Consider the following 22,577-nt stretch of genomic DNA (forward strand, 5'->3'; position numbering starts at 1 on the left):
GTTAATCTCTGAGCCACCACTCACCGTTCCTGAATTTACATATTTCTTCTTCTTCATCTTCTTCTTTGGATTTACCACCTAAGAGCCATTGGAAAACAAATCAGAAATCAAAATAAGTTCAGACAGTAGAGATTGGGCAGAAGTGGGATTTAGATTCATTAAACAGATAACAAACAGCCTTTCCTCTCACAAGATGGTGCCTCGAAAACCAATCAATTATATTTCTTTGGAAAATGCCACCACCTGCGGAAGATGATAAGTCTTGCTCTGAGTTAAATGTGATTTCACATTGCATTCTCCACTTCTCAATCCTAAAATGTATCAAAAATAACTTTTTTTTTTAATAAAATATCATCAGTATTTTTATATATATATATATATATATATATATATATATATATATATATATTTTGGACCAGACTGCAACAACCTGAAAAAAATTGCACTAAGAAATTTAAGAACAGTACACCCCAAAATTTTCATTTCAGTAAAAGCTCATTCGAAAAAGAAAAAATAAATGTCTCAGTGTCAGTGTCAGTGTTGTTTTAGACCCCACTGAATAGGGACTAAACTGATGACAGAAAATTATTTTATATAACTATACCTTTAAGAACAAATAGTGCCACCAAATTAAGAACATGAAGAGTATATATATATATATATATATATATATATATATATATATATATATATATATATATATATATATATATATATATATATATATATATATATACACTGTATAATATAAAATTATATATAATGATATACAGTATAATGCACATTGGGAGTTTTCCAACACTTTTGTGCAAAGCAGTAATAGTGTGTGTGAGCAGTAATAGAGTTGCTCGCTTTATTGTAAAGTGCTTTCATTTCCGATCTACTGTATGTACCGTATTTTGCAGACTATAAGTCGCACCTGAGAATAAGTCGCATCAGTCCAAAAATATGTCATGATGAAGAAAAAAACATATATGAGTCCCACTGGACTATAAGTCACATTTATTGAGAACCAAGAGAAAACATTTACCGTCTACAGCCGCGAGAGGGCGCTCTATCCTGCTCATTGGTAGTCTACAGGAGCACTAAGCAGCATGGAGCGCCCTCTGGCGGCTGGAGACGGTAATGTTTTCTCTTGGTTCATTTCTCTTAGTTCATTTCTCTTGGTTCATGTCAAATTAATTTTGATAAATAAGTCGCACCTGACTATAAGTCGCAGGACCAGCCAAACTATGAAAAAAAGTGCAACTTATAGTCCGGAAAATATGGTAAGCAAAGATTCTTTGCTATATTTTAGAGCCCACATATATTTTGATAGGAAACATGAAGGTAAACTGGATAGGCTATCCACTTTATTGATGAAATGGTGCTGGGAAGATAGATTTGGTCAAGATTATTGTCTCTAGAAGTAAGAATGAAAGAGAGGCAGAGTGAAGAAGAAAACGGACAGATTATGATGCTGGAAAGATCACAAATGAATGTGGAACCATCCAGGAGACCTCTCAGCTGTAAGGGGTGAAGTACAGAAGAAAGGACCAGCAACCCCTGGTCGTCCCCCATTCATCTCCAAACAAAAAAGTAATCAGTAGCTCAAATAGACTCTTTGTGCTCAGATGGATCTGGACATGAAAAGAGTTTTTGAATATGTGCGCTGTATACTCATGACCCCATCACCCCTTCAGGTTCACAAAAGCCTGAGAGGTGAGATTACAGTGTAGAAATTCATAAGATGTAAATCTAAAGACTCTTTGGTGTATAAAAAGGTCATGTACTGTAATAAAACGTTTTATTACACTGTAATAACTTCTTTAGTACACTGTAATTACATAAAGTCCTACAAATGCTCCAGGGAAAACAACCTCTCATGTTGAGAAATACATGTACCATAAATACACCAGAACTCATTCCAAGGAAAATCAACCAACATGACACATTTGTTTAAGCCTCAACTGTTACCTCCTAAAGAGACACCATGAAGGTTTTATTAGCCCTGATTGCACAGCTTCCAACTAAATTTCCTCAGGCCACCTGAATCACTGCTTTATCGGCCATGAGATGTTTTATAATGTGTTGGTGATATGTTTGCATCAACACATTACTAGGTAGGAGTGGTGGGAATGCTTGTGATATCAGATACCATCCTTTTGGAGAGGGGATGTAAATCACTGTAATAATTTGAAATCCCGGGAACGCTCTTATTGTAATCCCCATTTGCATGCTTCCCAAGGGCTTTGTTTACTCTACCGTCCAAGCAATTACCAGAGAATAACAAGAGACTTTTAGATACCTGCAACACTGAATGTGGATGGGGGTGGCTGAAGACGGAGTGTGAAATATCCATAAAAAGATTCTTGATTTAGAAACTGAAAAGCATCGGACATTTTTACTGTGTCTCCCAGACTGAGGAATCAGTTTTAAATTGAGATTTAAAATATTTGAAAGGATAGACGGGAGACCAGTGTCTTTCATAATGTAGATGACTGATGTGTTGAAAAATTAAAAGCATCCACATGGCTTGGAATATTTGACTTGCTACATCATTTTGAGTGATTTATATCTTTTTTGAGTTGTATGGCTGAATGAGAAAAATGAAATTGCTTTCTAATTATATCATAATATTATTAATAATAATAATAATTCTATGTGGTCGACGTCTCACCTCATAAACGTTGAACTGGCTCTGACCTCGGGCTAACTCTCTGTAGCTGGTGGTGAACTCACCGATGAAATCGTGGCTAAAGCATGGGAAAATTCACAGATTCACCACAGTGAAATATCATTTCAACTCTTCCTTTGTAATTCAGATCAAAAGCCAGCCATCAGCTTACCTGCCGTCACGGTCCCAGTCATACACTTCCACTTTGATTGCTCTGGAAAACAGAAAAGGCCCAGTTACGTTTGACAAATCATAATCATAATAATCTGAGGAGAGAATTCATTGAATGCATTGTTTTAGCACTTGATTTACTAAAAGGAATTATGCAGATTAGGCAACAGTGTCAACAAGGCCAAAAGTGAAAGCTGAACACAAATTTGAATGGCATAATTCTTGTAAAAAATCACTGTGATGTTCAGGAATCTTCTCACCAGACATCAGAATAGGCTCTTTAAAACACTCAAAGTGCAATCAGCCTGACTGTACATATGTTTGACCACTTATAGTGCTCTTCCAACCCGATCTCACAGCAATTCGTACATTTTTCACAAGGTGGCTTATTCGTACGAATTCGTACGACCACATTCGTATAAATTCATACGATTGTTGCCAAATCGTACGTATTTTACGAGTTGCACAATTCTTATGAATTTGTACAAATTACCTTCACCTAACCCCGCCCCTAAACCTAACCGTCACTTGGGTCTAGACAAATCGTATAAAATCGTAAAATCGAGTGAGGTCGTACAAATTCGTACGAATAAGCCACCTCGTAAAATATGTACGAATTGGCCGTGAGATAGCGTTGGCTCTTCTTCATTGTTTAATAAATTACTGCTGTCATGGTCCAAAGAAAACATAAGAATCCACAAGAACATGATTTTTTTTTTTAAATGTATCATTTATAAAATTCAGTTTACCACCTGGTTATTGTAAAATAATAGCTACATTAATTGCATCAGGAAAACTGGTGGGACTCATAGATACTGCATAATGAGCTTCATTTAGATTGAATTATAACTTGTAAATTGTAACATATACATGCCTCATCCAATATATGGAAAGAAAATAAATAAATATCAATCTTAATAATTTATTCAGATATTTTTGCAAGTTAACTAAAATATATCTGATAACATTTCAAATGGTTCAAAAAGACTTTTGTTATTTGAGAATTTAGTCAAATAAAAGAATCCTAAAACCAAAATTTTATTTAATTCAAACAAAATACTATAAAGAATTCTAACATCAAGCATTATATAAATTATTTTGATGGAAAAAAGGATCATTTAAGCTCAAAACATACAGAATAAATCTCACAATTTGGTGTTGGTGTAACTAAATGTCATCTTAACACATTTGATCATGTCTATAATCAAAACAAAATAACAAGTTATTAAAAGTTAGCATATTTACCATATATTTAACACTTTCAAGTACAACAGATAATAATGACTAAATCAGACTTTTCCAAGAAAATAATGAACATTATGTTATGCTGATTTAAAGGGATTTCTTGGATAATCAATTTAGAGACTTGTGCAAGACTTGGATTGAATTTATTTCACCGTGCTTTGATTGGTCTCTTGCTGCTAAGGCCTAAATTGAGTCATCTGTCTCAATTAAACAAAACCAGCGCAAATCTGCGAATGTATCCTGTGGCAGGTGTTCATTCAATGGCTTCCATCAAGAAGATTTGCTGAAAAAAAAAATAAAGCTAGCTACTGCCCATATTAATGAGGACGGAAACACAGGTTTTTAAAGCTTGCTCATTAGCTCGACTGAGAGGCATTTCAGAAAACTCTATAGACCGGCAAAAAAAATCTGTTTCTGTTTACTTCCTGTCTGCAAACAGTCCGGAACTCCCACACAAATCATTACAGCCATTTATGGAGAAAATGAATAATGCTTATGATTACACTGAGTCAATGCCCTGAGGGCACAGTGGGTCTGGAATAAAAGCACAAATGAATGTCATGGGGTTGGCTTGCTCAGTTCTGCTGAGTTGTCTTGAGGTTTACTTTGGGGTACACAAATGAGCGCATGGCTATATGTCCCTCAATATCTATTAATGTGTATATATATATATATATATATATATATATATATATGAAGAGTTCAGATGCAAAAACCTCTAAGTGCCATCTGAAATTTTCATCTAAAATTACGATTTTTAACCAGCTCCTATTCTTAGGTTGAGAAATTTTACTCTAATGGCAATATGCAGATCCTTTTCCAGGCTATTAAAGTGAAATAACTGAACATAAATATAGAAATTTGATAAAAATCCTAATTTTAGATGAAAATTTCAGATGGCATTTAGAGGCTTTTGCATCTGAACTCTTCATATATATATATATTAGGGGTGGCATGGTTCAACTTTTTCATGGTTCGGTTTGTTTCGCTCTATGACGGAATAAATGATTGCTCATAATCCAGCATACGACATTCATGTTGAATAAAAGTGAATGGTTTGTCCAAGGTTTCTTTTTTACCTCTTCTATATATATGAGCATACTGTGAGAAGTTAATATCTTACACTGTGTTCCAAAGCTGCATGACTTTTGTTTCTATTCCGAAACACAAACAGGGTCCAAACACTGTTTTGGACCCCTTTCACTTTCATTGTACACTTTTAGAATTTTTTTTTATAAATGGTGCAAAAGCTGTCACTGGAGCCCTGTACACCTTTGCAGTATTGGGAAAAGTAAAAAAAAAAAAAAAAAAATGTTTTAAAGTAATGCATTACAATATTGCATTACTACATCAAAAGCAACTAACTGTGTTAGTTATAAAAGCTTGCATTATTTATTTAAAAAAGTAACTCAGACATTATCTTGTAAATTTAAAAGTAATGCCTTACTTTACTAGTTATTGCAAAAAGTAATCTGACTGTGTAACTTGTGTTCCTTGTAATACATTAGCCCCAGCACTGCACCTTTGTGCCTTATTCATACTGGTAACTTATAGAATGTATATGGTAAAAAAAAAAAAAACTATTTCAAATGTCTTGTTTTGTGTTTCATATACATAAAAAAATGAAAGCCGTGCATGTTTGGAAAACCATGAGAATGAGTAAATGATAACAGCATTTTAATTTTTGAGAACTTCGCTCTACTGACAAAGTGAAACTCTATTAGAAAAAAAACTTTTCACCTCAACATTGCATCATTTGACTTGTAGGCAAAAGTTTTGCACACCTCACCAGTAAGCAACAGCGAACGCAATATATCAAAAAAAGCTCCTGTAGTCAAGGAAGCAACAAAAACACGCTTCCTCCATGGAATTGTGGCGGTAGCGTCCTTTGACGTTCGTTATCTTCAAAGTAGTGAGTCAGCACCTCTCTGAGTATCTGTCACCTGGATGTCATGTTCCCTGACAGTAAGAGAGTGCAGCCGCAAAGATGGCTCCCTAGACAGCTGTCTATCAAGCCTCACAACAGAGAAGACGAAAACAGATTGTGCTCTGAGCCCAAACAGCGAGGACGGGAGGCGGAAAGGAGGTGTGAAGGTACAATCAAGAGCTCTTTTTGATTCCCATGCAATGACCTCAAACCAAAACATTGATCCAAATTTCTCATCTCTTCGGGGTGTTGTGTGGGATTGGAAAGCCACACTGTCAACACCAGCGTTTATTGCAAAACTGTGGCAGTCTCTTGATAAAACATTCATATATTTCGAGCTGAATTTTCTAACTTTGTTTGACGGTTGTCATTTGCTAGTGGAACATCAGTGAAAATGTGATTCCTCTGGAAATGTAAAAAGCAAAAAAACCTTCAGCCTACGGTTTTCATAGATAAAACGAGGCATATATCCTCCCTGAGGTTTATTCTTAGTCTAAAGTAGAACATCTGTGATTCATTTCATTACCGTCTCAAATTAACTGAGATCAGAATAAAACCATGGAGACATGTGGGGGATGTTTCGTATCTACTCTTTTGAAGCTTGGAATAGAATGGACGCACACTGACATCTATTTTAATGGGCTCTGGAGCTATAATTTGTTAGCGTCTACATAAATGGCATGGGTGATGTATTGACGCCATCCTCTTTGGGAACTTCATTCACACAGATCAGCACAGATCGCCAGGAGACAACCGCCTGTGGTGGCACTGCAACATCATGTAATTTATGTTCCATATATATTCACTGTCCTGGTTTATTTCCCCACTGTTAATGCTCTTTCATGAAGTGTATGGCCTGTCCCTGATAGGTGAGTGCCAGGGATCTGCAGTATGAGCCAGAACAGACAGCTGGACACAGAAAGAGATTTTTTTTATATATTTATAAATGAAACAGGCTATCTCAGAATTTGTAGCACAGAATTAAAAGAATAGTTCATACAAAAATGAAAATGCGGTCACCATTCATTCACTCTCTGTGAAAGTCAGTAGGGTCCAATCTAACAATATGCATGGACAAAAACCTTCAAAATCTCTTCTATGAGACATTTTTCACAATGTCTTCTTTTGTCAATCCCAGTCACTTTACAGTGGTTATCAAAACAACGTTCCATGGGAAAACCGCAGACTTGGCATCCACCTTTTTTAAGATATGTAAAATCTTAAAAAAAAAAAAAACAATTACAAAGTATTACCAATTTACTTTATGTTGTAAAATAAATAACTTAAAAATATATTGAGCTTGTATTAACCGCAGACCTTATCTGAGGCATTTAACCAAACAAATGCATCAAAAGAAACCCACTGACTTTGGGATGACGGAACAGTGCTGTTTCCAGGTTTTGGCCTACAAATATTCAGCATCGCTGCAGCTCTCTACTATGACCATTTTTATTTTGGAGTGAAGAATCACTTTGAGTTGCAGCTCATGATTTTTATTTTTCAAAGATAATGACTGTTAGAAACATGTTTCCATTGATGCTGGTTGAACAAACAGCTCATATCGTCCCAAATCTTTAACCACTGACTAATGTTGAAGTACTATATTGCCCTCTTTTTTGAATGCAGGCACTTTGAAATGCCATCAAAATGCCTCACTTCCTTATTCGCCATTGCATGTGGCACATTTATCTACTGCAGCGTGCTGCATGTCATGAAAGATTAACCCTGGAAAGCAGCTAGAGCACACACAGGCAATGACATCATTTTCTGACACACAGTTTTAGTTCCCCAAATAAATTGGTCGAGACAGGGTGGTGACCCTCGCTCTGTCAAAAGTGTGAGGACAAACAGAGCACAAACTACTATAGCAATTCAGGCAAGTCACACCAACTCTTATGTTCTCTTATGTTCTCTTTCCACTGCATGGTATGGCTTGATACAGTTCACTTTTGGGGGGTTTTGCACTGGGTAAAGTACTTTATATGTAAACACCCTTGAACAAGCTTTTTAAAGGCAAATACTGGCTGGCTATTCTACACATCACACTTGCTTATGCTCTTGTATGTCAAGTGTACAACACTTATCATGTTAATTTAAAAATAATAAAATAAAATAAAATGCCCGGGCATAAAATACAAAATAAATGAGGCATTAAGCCAGTAATGTTAATGTTAACTAATACTCATTCTGTGTTAAAATTGAATTTTAGATAATTGAAAAAAGTCTGAAAAATATAGAAATATGACTGGTAGACTTTAAAAATTTGAATTAGGCATATTAAAATAACTTAAATCATATGAAATAAAACTGAAATAAACAATTTTAAGCTGAACAAATATAAATATATAAACTAAAGAAAAATTACAAAAGCACATAAAATATAGTAAAACAAAAACTGAAAATAAAAGCTATTTTAAAATTTTTAGGGGCTTCAATCTTTGAGCCTCCCGTGACTTGTACCGGACCACTCTAAATTGCAAGTGTAGTGCTTTACCAGGTGAGCTACCGAGCAAGTTTACTTCAACAGAAAATCCACACATATGAAGCTGGTTATGTGATATAAACATCAAAATGTTTTAGTCTACAAATCATGCAATATGCTTATAGTTTCTTTGTGTTAGTGTTTTACTGCCACTAATGTTAATCTCAACTGCAGCAGAGATACTGTATGTAAGTAGAGTCAAGTTTTCCAATAAACCTATGTTGCACGTCACATGTCTCATATTTCATCTCAAGCTCTTCTCCTGCTGTCTCCTTGGTAACCAACTACACTTATCTTTGAAATCTCTCTCTCTATATATATATATATATACTGTATATATTATTGGCAAAATTGTTGGTTGTGTTGGAAATGGCATATTACATATAATTTTCTCATAATGAGGACATAAAAACAACTACATTATTAAAAGATCATGTTGAAGAAATAGCCATACAAAAATAATTTGTGCAGAGAACTAATGGTGTTTTGTAAGAAAGCAGCTGCTGGTCTGTGTGTCTTACCTGTCATAGTCTCCATTACAGAGAGCTCTGACTGGAATAGTGAACGGCTGCCAGACAGGGTTGAGGGTGTTCTTCACCACCTCCGTCTTATGGCAGATCGTAAAGCTTCATGTTGAGAGAACAAACAGAAACACAAAGACGTGAAGGCACCGCAGAACTTCTGAGGAAACTTGAATGTGACTGACATCAGCCACCTGCTCTGTTTATCTCACAGTGGTGAATGCTGACAAACCATATGGACTTCAGCATCTCTGCTTTGCTAACACTTTTATACATTTTATTTACATTTATGCATTTAGCAGACGCTTTTTTTAAAAGCGACTTACAGTACATTCAAGCTATCAATTTTTACCTGTCATGTGTTCCCTGGGGAATCGAACCCCCAACCATGCGCTTAATAGAGCAATGCTCTACCAATTGAGCAACACATCACATTGTTATTTTGGCTTTGGAAATGACATATTTATCATTCATAAGTCTTAAGTTTCAAGTAAATAATATAAATGGTCTCCAAAGATTTTAGAAATTTTAGTCAAATCGTCAAACTAGATATTAAAATAACATTGTTAAATAAAAGAGATTATTTAACATGTGATAAATAGCCTCTTCATCTGGTCAAGAGCATGATTAAACTAGCCTAAAGTTATTAAACTTCAGTTGGACTCCTCTGAGCATCTGCACAGCTTTTTTAGTTGCTCCTTTGAGGAGTTTTGCTCTGAGAGACAAGATGGGAACACTACTTCACGGCTCTTGAAAACATGAAGCCGCGGTCACTCAAGTAAAGAGGCTTTGATGGGGATAGAAGGCCTTTTCCTCTTCCTCTGTACACACACGGAGAGTCATTTTCAGCCCATAAATTCCCCACCGAGCAGCAAAATGTTCTCCAGTCTCACAGTACAAGGCTGAGGGTGGGTGCTGGGTATCATGAGAGATGTTCCTTTCACAGTACCTATGGCTAACACACAGCTGTGGTGTTTTAAACCAAGGTAGGAGGACACTTACGTGCCGTCTTCATTGCTTCTGTAAAAGACCATGAAGGGATCAGATTTGCCGAAAAAGTCCTTCTTGTCCAATTTGTTGGCACAGAACTGCATGGTTGCACTGTCCTATAAAGAAAACAACAACAATCGTTTTAAGGGAAATATTTTAAAATATAACTTTAGAATGTATTGCGTTATTATTATAACCACCCATAAAAAACCTTCACGTGGCAAAACATTTTAAATAAATGCAATATATAGGGCAAACATTTTTTTAAGTGTATATATTTATTATTTTAATTTAAATAACATCATTTTTTTATCTGCTATGGGGTGTTGACAGCAGCAACACACAATCTGCATTACAATGCGGAGAGAATAGAAGCAAAACACTTTCATCTTATTCATCTGGGTGAACAGGAGGCTCATTACAGCTCTAACAGTGATCTTGTTGAAGCGAACACACAGAAACTAATGAAGTCTGTAAAGCTTTGGGATTTGAGCTCTATTCGGTGATGAAGAGTGCTGGTCTATGATCAGCTTCTGCTTCAACTGGCACTATGAATATAACCATGACTGCCATGTAGAAACAAGTCTAGATCAGCAGTTTCACACTTTGATAATTTGGGATGCGAATAAACTAATGCATGGATAGCCCCCTTGAGATCAAATGTAAAGCACATTCAGTGCAAAGTTATGTCTACGTCAACTAGAAGCTGGCCATCTGAGAAATTATCCCATCCTGTTATTAAATTAGACTGCAAGTTCTGAAGGTTTGAAAGCTTCACAGAGACATCTATCTATCTGTTATACCTGCAGAAGTTTCAACCCGATCTCGTACATTTTTCACAAGGTGGCTTATTCGTACGAATTCGTACGACCACACTCGTACAAATTCATACGATTGTTGCCAAATCGTACGTATTTTACGAGTTGCACAATTCGTATGAATTTGTACGAATGACCTAAACCTAACCCCGCCCCTAAACCTAACCGTCACTAGGAGTGAGGTTGTACAAATTCATACGAATAAGCCACCTCGTAAAATACGTACAAATTGGTCGTGAGATACCGTTAGAAGTTCAGAGAAATCAATTGATTATATTTTATATTTTATTAACATGAAATACATTAAAAAAGAAAAATGTTTTGACAGAATTATAGCAGTTACTTATCATTGTACTACAATTAAATTAATTACAATAAATTAAAACATAAAACATATTATTATTGAAAGAGTATAGTATTAAATATTATAGCATTAGTTGCTTGCTAAACAACAAAAACTGTGTGTAATCAAATCAAATTAATGTGAATTATACATCTATGGTTTCACATACACACACAAGCAGAGAGAGGACATTGCCTCCTCATTTCAAAAGCTCACAACACCCCACTGGCTGTTTGGTCTCGGCAGTAAGGCTCTTGCAAAACATTTTATAGTTTAAATGTGCCCCCCGTGTATAACACCTCTCTGACATAAATTGCAGCTCTTTCTCTCCACCACAGCGCTGCTGCTCATTCTGACCCAGAGGTGTGGCACTGCAGATAGACTGAGCGTGAACGCCACGTGACTTCATGCTATCTCCTGCTTTTGAACGTGATGACCACTATAAAACACACCCAGATGTCAAAAATACTTCTTCTGAAATCAAATAAACAGTGTTTTCCTTTGATATCTCAGTGTGGATGTTCTGAAGTGTTAATTTTCTCCTCATCTACCCCAGAATACAAAAGACAACACATCTGACACCACACGATAGCTTCTCATGTTTTTTCTCGTCTGTTATAGCAAAAGCACCTCGTCTTCACTGTAGGCAAACTTTAACTGACTCATACTTTTGTTTCCCATTCATTTAAAATAAATCAGTAAGCCTCTCTATTTGACGGCAGCGGTCAGCGTCGCTGTTCTGTTTTTGATGACTGACACTGTTCAAATGAAAATGTCTGAATTGTCTCAGCTCGGCGCTCGCAGAGCTCCCTGAAAATCAATTTTCACTTTCCCTGGTAGTCTCTCTCTGAGAAAGGATTGGTATTTTCCCTCAGTTTTAAGAAAGCTTCATAGAGTTGATTTAAGATTGTGATTTGTCATTGTTACTTGGATATGAACACTGTTATTAAACACCATGTAAATTAGCTCCAGACGCTACCACTAACAACAAGAGCTTCACACTCACAAATGAGTCAAAGAGAAGAAAGGCTGCTAGACTTCTTCAGTAAGTGGACTCGAGAGAAACAGCGGTCAATAAAGCAACACCCACAACAGAGAAAATGAAACAACACACACACACACACACACAAAACTGGTTAAAGCATTAAATTGTTTTCATCGCTAATTCGGTTTTATAACATAAAATATTTATGTTTGAATTGAAAGTATTCAATGAGAAATGTAAGGTTGGACTTGATTTCATCCACTGGGACTGGAGGTTGTTTCTCCAGGCAAATAACAGTATATTATATTTATGATGATGAATATGTATTACCATTTATTACATTTATTATTACAAATATATTTATATGTAGAATTCTTACTTTGCCATCACTCAGTAAATCACTACAAATAAATAAATAAATAAATAAATACTGCATAGCATAAGCTATGACTCTGGTTGTGTGTTGAACATAAGCTATCAAAGTTCCTCTTAAACCCTCCACCTCCCAAGCTCAACCTGTCTAGATCTGCTATGAGGTTTATGTATGCCCATTCATGCAGAAGATGAATGTATTTGTATCTGTTTGACAATAGCAAGTCCATATGCTCAGCAGCAGCAGCCTGTGTAGCAGATCTAGTCCTGTAAGACCAAATACACTTACACTGTTATATTCATTAACATGCTTATATACACACATATATATACAAAATAAGAGACACTTATTATGCTTCACTCATTCTTGCTTTTCTTTGATTCATTTTTGCATTATAGTCTTTAAATCAAACACCTAGGCATTTGGTTCAATTTTGTTTCATGTCATTGCATGGTTCAAGTGACCAAAATTCATAAATGGAAATAAATCCAACCTGTCCTCCAACCAATACGCTTGTATAGGTTGTTTGTCCAAATCCCTGAAATACGACCCATCAGAGCGTATACTACAATTGTGCCCCTATTGGCAAAAAGTCATTTTCATATGAATGTTTTGTACTCTTTTATTTGCTCTCTGGTTTGCGTTTCGTGTAGCTCAGTTAGTAGATTATTGCGTTATACCTTGATATGTAATCATGCTATCATGGGTTGGATCCCAGGGAACAGACGTGCATGAAAATGTATATGCTCAATAAATCATAATTTAGCATGATTTTCTGTGAGGGTTAGGTTTAGGGGTGGGGTTAGGTGTGGTCATTCGAACGAATAAGCCTAGTAACCTAGTAAAATATGTAGGAAATACTGTGAGATCGGTGTAAAACGGCCACACATTGCATTGAAATAAACGTGCGTTTTGATTGGTAATGAATTTATACGTCAATTCAAGACGACAGACGCAACGCGATACTGTCATTATTTTTATGCCCGCTAGATGGCGCTTAACTTTAAAATGTAAATATAGGTCGTAATAAATGGTTGCACAAACAACCTATATGGTCGTTTTTTGTTGGAGGACAGGCTCAATAAATCTGTCGATATATACTGTCTAACTTGGATTGTAAAGTGTAAATGCAGACAACAGATAAAAATGTTAGAGTAAGATTTTCATTTTTTGGGTAAACTGTCCCTTTAACAGTCAGGCAACAGGCTTTAGAAGTGGGTAAAACAACAAATCAAAATCCCAAGCTCTTAAAAGTCCAGTGTGTTTTGAATCTACAAGCAACACCCGGTTATCTGCACAGCTCTGGTGTCAGAGCACTAGATCACTCTTAGTAAACACATTCTGTTGTTAGGAGCGAACTGCAGAATACTGATGACATGCTAATAGACATTTACTGCTGATGAGTCTGCGTTCACATTTATCATACACAAAGATGCTCTGCTTTGAAAGAAATTAATCATGCAGTTGCTCTAAAGGCTAATTTTCTGGACTGCTATATCAACTTATCCCGAGGCTGATTTGAAAGCCTTTCCTCCTTTCCCTCTCTAATCGCCTGTTACTGTCCTCCAAAGTCATTCGCCCTTGTTACAACACCCCGACCCTTGTGTTTCAAGCTGTCCAGATAGCGTGGCATGGCAGATGAGAGCTATCACATCTCTTCTATCGCCTTCCCATAAAAAGCCCAGTGGCAAATGATGCCTTGGTGCCTTTTCACATGACAACCTTCAGGAATCTGCCAGCTGTAGAGGGACATAACACTTTGAGAGCAGCTTTAGGGGTCTCACTAGAAATCATCAGTGACTGCCGCTAATATGAGGCTGTATGAATATCCGCCTGAAGCGCAGACACCTTAAAGAGGGCACATGAGAGGGAGCTAACGGTACAAAGTGCAGGATGCATTTGGTTTAAAATGCAGTCTCCACCCACACACCCCCTTTGCAGCTACAAAATAATGCCACTCTGTCTTTGTAATGCCCAAAAGCCTCATGAATGTGTTCTGCATTCCTGGATATAAGGACTATAAAGGGGAAGGAAGTCTGACAGTCTCCCTCTGCCAGATTAAACATATTCTGATCACATCACCGTTCTGCTTCAGGACCCATGTTTCACATTAGATATGAAGTGGGGGACAATGGTAAAAATTATTTGTTTATCCTATATATATTTTTGCTGTGTTGCAAATGGAGTTAAAAATTCACTGGTTTCTGTGATTTGTCAGGCATGACTAATCATGATTAATAACATTAAAAATTGTAATCACGAATTAAAGTTAGTCATTACAGTGCTCTTATTATACTCACTTACTGTTTATGGTTTATGATTTACATTTACATTACATTTACATTTAGTCATTTAGCAGACACTTCTATCCAATTTTTTTTTATTAACAACAAAAAAGAACATGACCAATCTTTTAATTTAAATAACATATCATTGCATAAATGCAATAATAAAATAATAATCATAATAATACTCATAATAATTTATATCTTTTAAATAACATTTTCAATAAAACATTTTTAAGCAAAAAAAAAAAAAGTCAATATTTTTCATTTTCAATCTTTATACATAAAATCACTAGTTAAAATGTGTAAGAGCAACTTAATCGTATTATGTGTTTCTGTGGCTTAGTGGCAGAGCATTGCATTAGCAGTGCAAAAGGTCCAATTCCCAGGGAACACACACAATGATAAAAAAAATAAAAAGTAGGAAATGCAAGTCTATTTATATAGCACATTTCGTACACAATGGTAATTCAAAGCGCTTTACATAAAATAAAGTAAAATAATCATGAAGTTAAAATATCACAAAAACAAGCAATTTAAAAACTTTGAATATGATTTAAAAATGTAAATTATTAGAAGAACATAGTTTAAGCCTCAACCCCAACAGCCTTCGTCCAACCCTAAAATTTCAAGCTCAGTTTAGTGTGGGGTAGATGTACTAATATGAGGTTTCACATTACAAAACAAGCCTGTGAAATTGCCTGTGGTTTTAATATCTAAAATGTTGACATCCAGAACAGAACTGGGAAGTGTGCCTGAATAATACCTCCAAGATTTATCTGGCTCATAATGAAACTGACTTACATTCTGCTCTTGCGATACAGTCAAATCAGATTTACAGCTGAAACAATTAGTCAATTTGGTGTGAAACTGAAGATAATTCATGAGCAAATGATGCATGTGTGAAGTGAGCTATCAACCCTCTGCAGTCGACTTCCAGGGGTCAATCCGAAAAAGAGGTTATTTGCTAATATTGTCAGTCATCTTTGGGCTTTGGCGCTTTTCTACGCTGATTTATCAATAGAGACAGACAGTCCCGCTATGCCTGAGGGTCTTAAAGGACATCAATATTATCAACACTGTCACTGTCCAATTCTATTCTCTATTCAACACAGATACAGTAATACTGTGCGATTCTGCAGAAAAGACAAACATGGGTCTTTGAACCTGGACACAGTCTTACATTTTCTACCTCAGACGCTCAGAAGCCACACTCTGCAATTCGCTCTGGCATGCTGGATATCAGCTTCTGGGCTAAATCCTGACTGAGGGTGATCAATTCTTGCCTTGTTAGTTCTCGGAGTTGATCACAATTTGTGGGTTTCTGCTTGTCCACAGGGTCCCTTTTGAAAAGGAACTCCACGCTGTGTCCTCTGGAGGGTGCTGGGGCAACACCTCCAGCATGAATGAAAAAACAACAATGAACTTGACATTGGGAGTTGGTAGCCCATGACGTAAACAATAACGTGACTTCTGGCATAAAAGAGCACCTGTGGAATACATCATCCTCTTATTTGTCTACAGGAGATCCATTTGTTTGAAGCTTTAGTGAAAGGCTATATGTTTCTGCGTTTTGTGTCACTGGATAATACACACGATATGTGCGTTATTTGTCTTGCAGAGGTTCATGCGTGTTCTATTCTCGGCTTGCGAGAGCTTTTCTATTAAAAATCTCCATTCACGCCTGTCCCTTTTCTTAAGGGAATTAGTACACCTGGTGGTTCAGAACCCACTGCAACCGAGGTACAGCAGAGACTGAGATCATGGGGCTTATAGGTTGAGCTGGCAGAGGATTTAAAAAAAGGTATTTCTCTTTCTAATTCTTCTCCCGCCGACGAGGGCCATCTGCTGGATGTTCTTTCTTTAGGATCATTTGTTCCAGGAGATACGTAGTGCTATTGTAGATGCAAGCCTAGAAGAGTATGATGTGGTTATTGAGGATGAAAATTAATAATTGGAAACCTCTCAGCCTCAGAGGTTATGGCGTGTGCGACTGAGAGATTAAGTATTCGTTGGAAAAATGAAAAGCCAAAGTCCACTCGCGGCAGATTAAATGAGAGTTTTTTGGCTGGCCATGTACTTCCACTTCCAAAGAGTCCTCTGTTTTTGCCAGACCTGCACATCCAGGTAGAAAAGGTCTTAGGTAGAAAAATCCATATTCAGCTTGCATTCATCTTTTCACCACACAAATTATGCGAACGTGGACAGATTGCATGAGCACGGATAAGCATTGTTCCCTCTCATAGAAGAGGCAGTGGCAAACTATGTTTCAATGGGAGAAACATCGATGTTAAAGACTCTGACCCTGCCGTCAAAGCCTCTGAGAATGGCAGGGCGTATGCGCACTACAGATCTTGCTCTCCGGGCCACTAAAAAACTGCTGCCGCAATTGGTTGTGCACCGGTGGCAATAGTGGCCACGGAGAGACATCTCTGGATTAATCTGGGTGAAATCGGCAAGAAAAAGAAACAATTTATTTTTGATTTGCCAGTCTCACCCTCTGTCTTGATAAATTCTGAGAGGCATGGTCGCGGTCAGCAGCTTATAAAAAATGTATACCACGCCGTCCTGGGTTTTTGCCTAAAACCTCGGGGGACCCTGGCCCATCTGCGTCTGTGGACTAAAAGTGTGGCAACTCCGGCTCCTCATCCCCCTTCTGGCAGGAGCAGGACTCAAAAAAGGAAAGATATGAGGAGGAATGGGAAGAATTTGAGGGAGGTAATTGAACCAAAACGTGTGGGTTGTCCTCCTCATGCTAAAGGGAAGTAATAATTCTCCTTTCTCCTTCCTACCCCTCCTCACCCATTGGTTCTGAAGTATTCTCCATGATTCACATCGGTCCGGTCCATAGGTTCAGTGAATGTTCAGTGCATGTATCTGGTAGTGTGGTAGCAGATCCTATGCAGTGACATTTGTGCCCATTGTAAGCCTACCTTGACAAAAGGTCCTTATGCTGAGTAGGTTTGGCCTCCTCTCGCTTAAAAGACGCTAATCATGGGAGATTTTAATATTCACGTTGATAATGCAAATGATACATTAGGACTTGCGTTTACTGACCTAATAAACTCCTTTGGAGTCAAGCAAAATGTCACCGGGCCCACTCATCGTTTTAATCATACACTAGATTTAATTATATCGCATGGAATCGGTCTTACTGCTATAGATATTGTACCTCAAAGTGATGATATTACAGACCATTTCCTTGTATCGTGCATGCTGCGTATAACTGATATTAACTATATGTCGCAGCGTTACCGTCTGGGCAGAACTATTGTTCCAGCCACCAAAGAAAGATTCGCAAATAACCTGCCTGATCTATCTCAACTGCTAATTGTACCCAAAAATACACACGAATTAGACGAAATTATTGACAACATGGGCACTATTTTCTCTAATACATTAGAAGCTGTTGCCCCAATCAAATTGAAAAAAGTTAGAGAAAAACGTACTGTTCCATGGTATAACAGTAATACTCACTCTCTCAAGAAATTAACTCGTAGTCTTGAACGCAAATGGAGAAAAACTAACTTAGAAGTTTTTAGAATTGCATGGAAAAACAGTATGTCTAGCTATAGACAGGCTCTAAAAACTGCTAGGGCAGAGCATATACACAAACTCATTGAAAATAACCAAAACAATCCAAGGTTTTTATTTAGCACAGTGGCTAAGTTAACAAATTACCAGATGCCACCTGATTCAAATATTCCACCAACGTTAAATAGTAATGACTTTATGAATTTCTTCACTGATAAAATAGATAACATTAGAAATACAATAGCGAATGTAGATTCTACAGCGTCTAACACTTCAGTTTCATCCATCGCACCCAAAGATAAACTGCAGTGCTTTACAACCATAGGACAGGAAGAGCTAAATAAACTTATCACTGTATCTAAACCAACAACATGTTTATTAGATCCTGTACCCTCAAAATTACTGAAAGAGCTGTTACCTGTAGCAGAAGAAACGCTTCTCAATATCATAAACTCGTCGTTAACTTTAGGACACGTCCCAAAACCATTCAAGCTGGCGGTTATCAAGCCTCTTATTAAGAAACCAAAACTAGATCCTAGTGTACTGGCAAATTATAGGCCTATTTCAAATCTTCCATTTATGTCTAAAATTTTAGAGAAAGTTGTGTCTGCTCAATTGAGCACCTTCCTGCATAAAAATGATATGTATGAAGAATTTCAGTCAGGTTTTAGGCCCCACCATAGCACAGAAACTGCACTTGTTAAAATTACAAATGACCTGCTCCTTGCGTCAGACCAAGGCTGCATCTCATTTCTAGTCTTACTTGATCTTAGTGCTGCGTTCGACACCATAGATCATGACATACTCATAGATCGATTACAAAACTATACAGGTATTCAAGGGCAGGCTCTAAGATGGTTTAGATCCTACCTGTCCGATCGCTACCATTTTGTTTACTTAAATGGGGAGTCATCTCATTTATCATCAGTAAAATATGGAGTGCCACAAGGATCCGTCCTAGGTCCCCTTCTATTTTCAATATATATGTTGCCCCTTGGTAATATTATTAGAAAATACGGAATTAGCTTCCACTGTTATGCTGATGATACTCAGCTATATATCTCAACGAGACCAGATGAAACTTCCCAATTATCTAAGCTAACAGAGTGTGTTAAAAATGTAAAAGATTGGATGACACACAATTTTCTCCAATTAAATTCGGATAAGACAGAGATACTAATTATTGGACCAAAAAACACTACACAGAATCTTGTAGATTACAATCTGCAACTAGACGGATGTACTGTTACTTCCTCTACAGTCAGAAATCTGGGTGTTATATTAGACAGCAATTTGTCTTTTGAAAATCATATTTCCAATGTTACAAAAACTGCATTCTTCCATCTTAGAAACATTGCCAAGCTACGAAACATGTTATCTGTTTCTGATGCAGAAAAGCTAGTTCATGCATTCATGACCTCTAGACTGGACTATTGTAATGCACTTCTAGGTGGTTGTCCTGCTTCTTCAATAAACAAGCTACAGGTAGTCCAAAATGCAGCAGCTAGAGTCCTTATGAGGTCAAGAAAATATGATCATATTACCCCAATTTTACAGTCTCTGCACTGGCTACCTATTAAGTTCCGTATCAGTTACAAATTATCATTACTTACCTATAAGGCCCTAAATGGTTTAGCTCCAGCATACCTAACTAGCCTTCTACCACGTTACAACCCATCACGCACCCTAAGGTCACAAAACGCTGGACTTTTGGTCGTTCCTAGGATAGCAAAGTCCACTAAAGGAGGTAGAGCTTTCTCACATTTGGCTCCCAAACTCTGGAATAGCCTTCCTGATAATGTTCGGGGTTCAGACACACTCTCTCTGTTTAAATCTAGATTAAAAACACATCTCTTTCGCCAACCATTCGAATAATGTATCTGTTTAATTGTGAGTGTAGTTGCATCTGTTCAAAGTTGCATTTTTATTCATTAGCTTGGGTTAAACTAATTTTACTTTGTTGGATCAGCAGCTATGCTAATGATGTCTGTATTTTGTTTCTATGTTTCGCCACGGGATGTAGGATTTAAACAAGCTCCAGTCTGGATCCAGAACACCTGAGAAGAGATGATGCTGACCCCTCAGAGGACCCCAGATGATGCTAACCTTGAATCAACAAACAGAACTAACAATTATTGCTAAATGTGTGACTGAATCATAAAAAATCCTGTCAAATGTGCACAAACTACTAGCTACTACTAAATATTGTAGAAACATAATTTTCTGTAAAGTTGCTTTGTAACGATTTATTTTGTAAAAAGCGCTCTACAAATAAACTTGAATTGAAAAAACTTGAAAAAAGAGTAATTCTACTGAGGCTCCAGTTAGACAGTGTATTAAGTGTTTGGCCTTCTGTAGGCCGCCTTGATAGTTAGTGTCACTAAGACCACTGTAGCACTATGGTGAGTGGGGCGGGGCCGAGAGCCGTGGGAACGGGGCGAGGCCAGTGGAGTGATTGGAAATTTATAGGTCATTTGTGAAAGCACCTTATTACGACCTATATTTACGTTTTAAAGTTAAGTGGCCTCTAGCGGGCATAAAAACTATGACAGTATCGCATTGCGTCTGTCGTCATGAATTGGCGTGTAACGTCATTACCAATCAAAACGCACGTTTATTTAAATGCAATGTGTGGACTTTTGACACCGATCTCACAGTATTTCCTACATATTTTACTAGGTGGCTTATTCGTTCGAATGACCACACCTAACCCCACCCCTAAACGAAACCCTCACAGAAAATCATGCTAAATTATTATGTATTGAGCATATACATTTTCGTGCACGTCCGTTCCCTGGGATCAAACCCACAATAGCATAATTACATATCAAGGTATAACGCAATAATCTACTAATTGAGCTACACGAAACGCAAACCAGAGGGCAAATAATAGAGTACAAAACATTAATATGAAAACGACCTTTTGCCGATAGGGGCCCAATTGTAGTATACGCTCTGATGGGTCGTATTTCAGGGATTTGGACAAACGACCTATACAAGCGTATTAGTTGGAGGACAGGTTGCATAGAGAATGTCTCAGGTTATGCATTTAACCATGGTTCCCCGAGAATAGGGAACAAGATGCTTCATCCTCTAGTGGGTGCTAGGGGAACGCCTCCAGCATGACCGGTGTCAGAAGCATGAATGAAAAAATGACAATGAACTTATCATTGGCAGGTGGAAGCCCATGACATAAACAATAATGCGACTACAGGTATAAAAGAGCACCTGTGGAATATGTCATTCACTTCTTTGTCTGAAGGAGACGCAGGAGTGCCTGAAGCATTTACCGTGCATGTAATTAGTTACTTTTTTATGGAGTAACTCAATATTTTAATGCATTACTTTTAAAAGTAACTTTCTTCAACACTGGTCCTGAAGACTTCTTCACTGCAGTTGAACCTCTCTCCTTGAAGTTCTTGATGGCCCGCTAAATGGTCCTCTCAGGTATAATATTCTTTATAGCAATTTCCTTGCATGTGAAGCCCTTTTTAATGGAAAGTGATGATGGCTGTTCGTGTTTCTTTGGAGGTAACCATTGCTAACAAGAACACAATGATTGGAAGCTCTTCTTCTCTCCTTTTATAACAATCCGTCTGCTCTTATAATTTGTAATTTGTATGATAGTGATTTCACCTGACTAGTACTCATTCACATTTTCACTTGTGCTGCCGATATGATTAATCAATTAATGTTTGCTGGTTATTCTGTGTCAGGACCTTCGTTTTTTTTTGTTGTTTCTTTTTTTAATTTTTAGTTAATTTTAAAAGTAAAAGATATTTTTTTGGCCAATGAAGCTTGTATCAATTAAATCAAATGCATCTGATCACTCTATACAATAATCTTGAAACAATGTGAATGAATACCACAATAGCTTAAGGAGTAAACTTGGCATGTCCATGACTGTATGTTGGTATTTCTGCTGGTACTGTGCAACTAAATTAAATAAACTAAAAGGGACACGTTACCCAAAATCACATTTCTGTTTTTATTTACTCCTCGTTATATTGTTGTGAATCTGCATGACTTTTTTTTCTCCGTAAAATGAAAGTCAGTGGGCTCCAAGATTGCTTGGTTCCCAAATTCTTCAAAATATCTTTATTTTTCATTGCACATAAGAAACTCATACAGGTTGGAATCAATATGAGGGCAAGTAAATATAGACAGAACTTTCATTTGTGGACTGCCCCCCTTAGCTGTTTTATTATTAGATTAAAACATTTTTTGATTTGTTTTCTTTCAGTTAG

The 22,577-nt window shown here is 37.0% G+C and overlaps 1 protein-coding gene across 1 annotated transcript in view; it reads right to left on the reverse strand.

Moving 5' to 3' along the window:
- LOC113055094 (copine-5-like) overlaps window positions 1-22,577 on the reverse strand; it is a 127,715-nt gene that overhangs the window by 23,250 nt on the left and 81,888 nt on the right. The window contains exons 8-12 of the mRNA XM_026221068.1: window positions 10,005-10,108; window positions 9,003-9,107; window positions 2,829-2,870; window positions 2,660-2,735; window positions 25-78 (exon numbers count right to left, since the gene is read on the reverse strand). Of these exons, the coding sequence (XP_026076853.1) occupies window positions 25-78; window positions 2,660-2,735; window positions 2,829-2,870; window positions 9,003-9,107; window positions 10,005-10,108 (381 nt within the window). The remainder of the gene's footprint in view (window positions 1-24; window positions 79-2,659; window positions 2,736-2,828; window positions 2,871-9,002; window positions 9,108-10,004; window positions 10,109-22,577) is intronic.

This window comes from Carassius auratus, chromosome 36, assembly GCF_003368295.1.
Source record: "Carassius auratus strain Wakin chromosome 36, ASM336829v1, whole genome shotgun sequence".
In the NCBI taxonomy this organism is placed as follows: domain Eukaryota; kingdom Metazoa; phylum Chordata; class Actinopteri; order Cypriniformes; family Cyprinidae; genus Carassius; species Carassius auratus.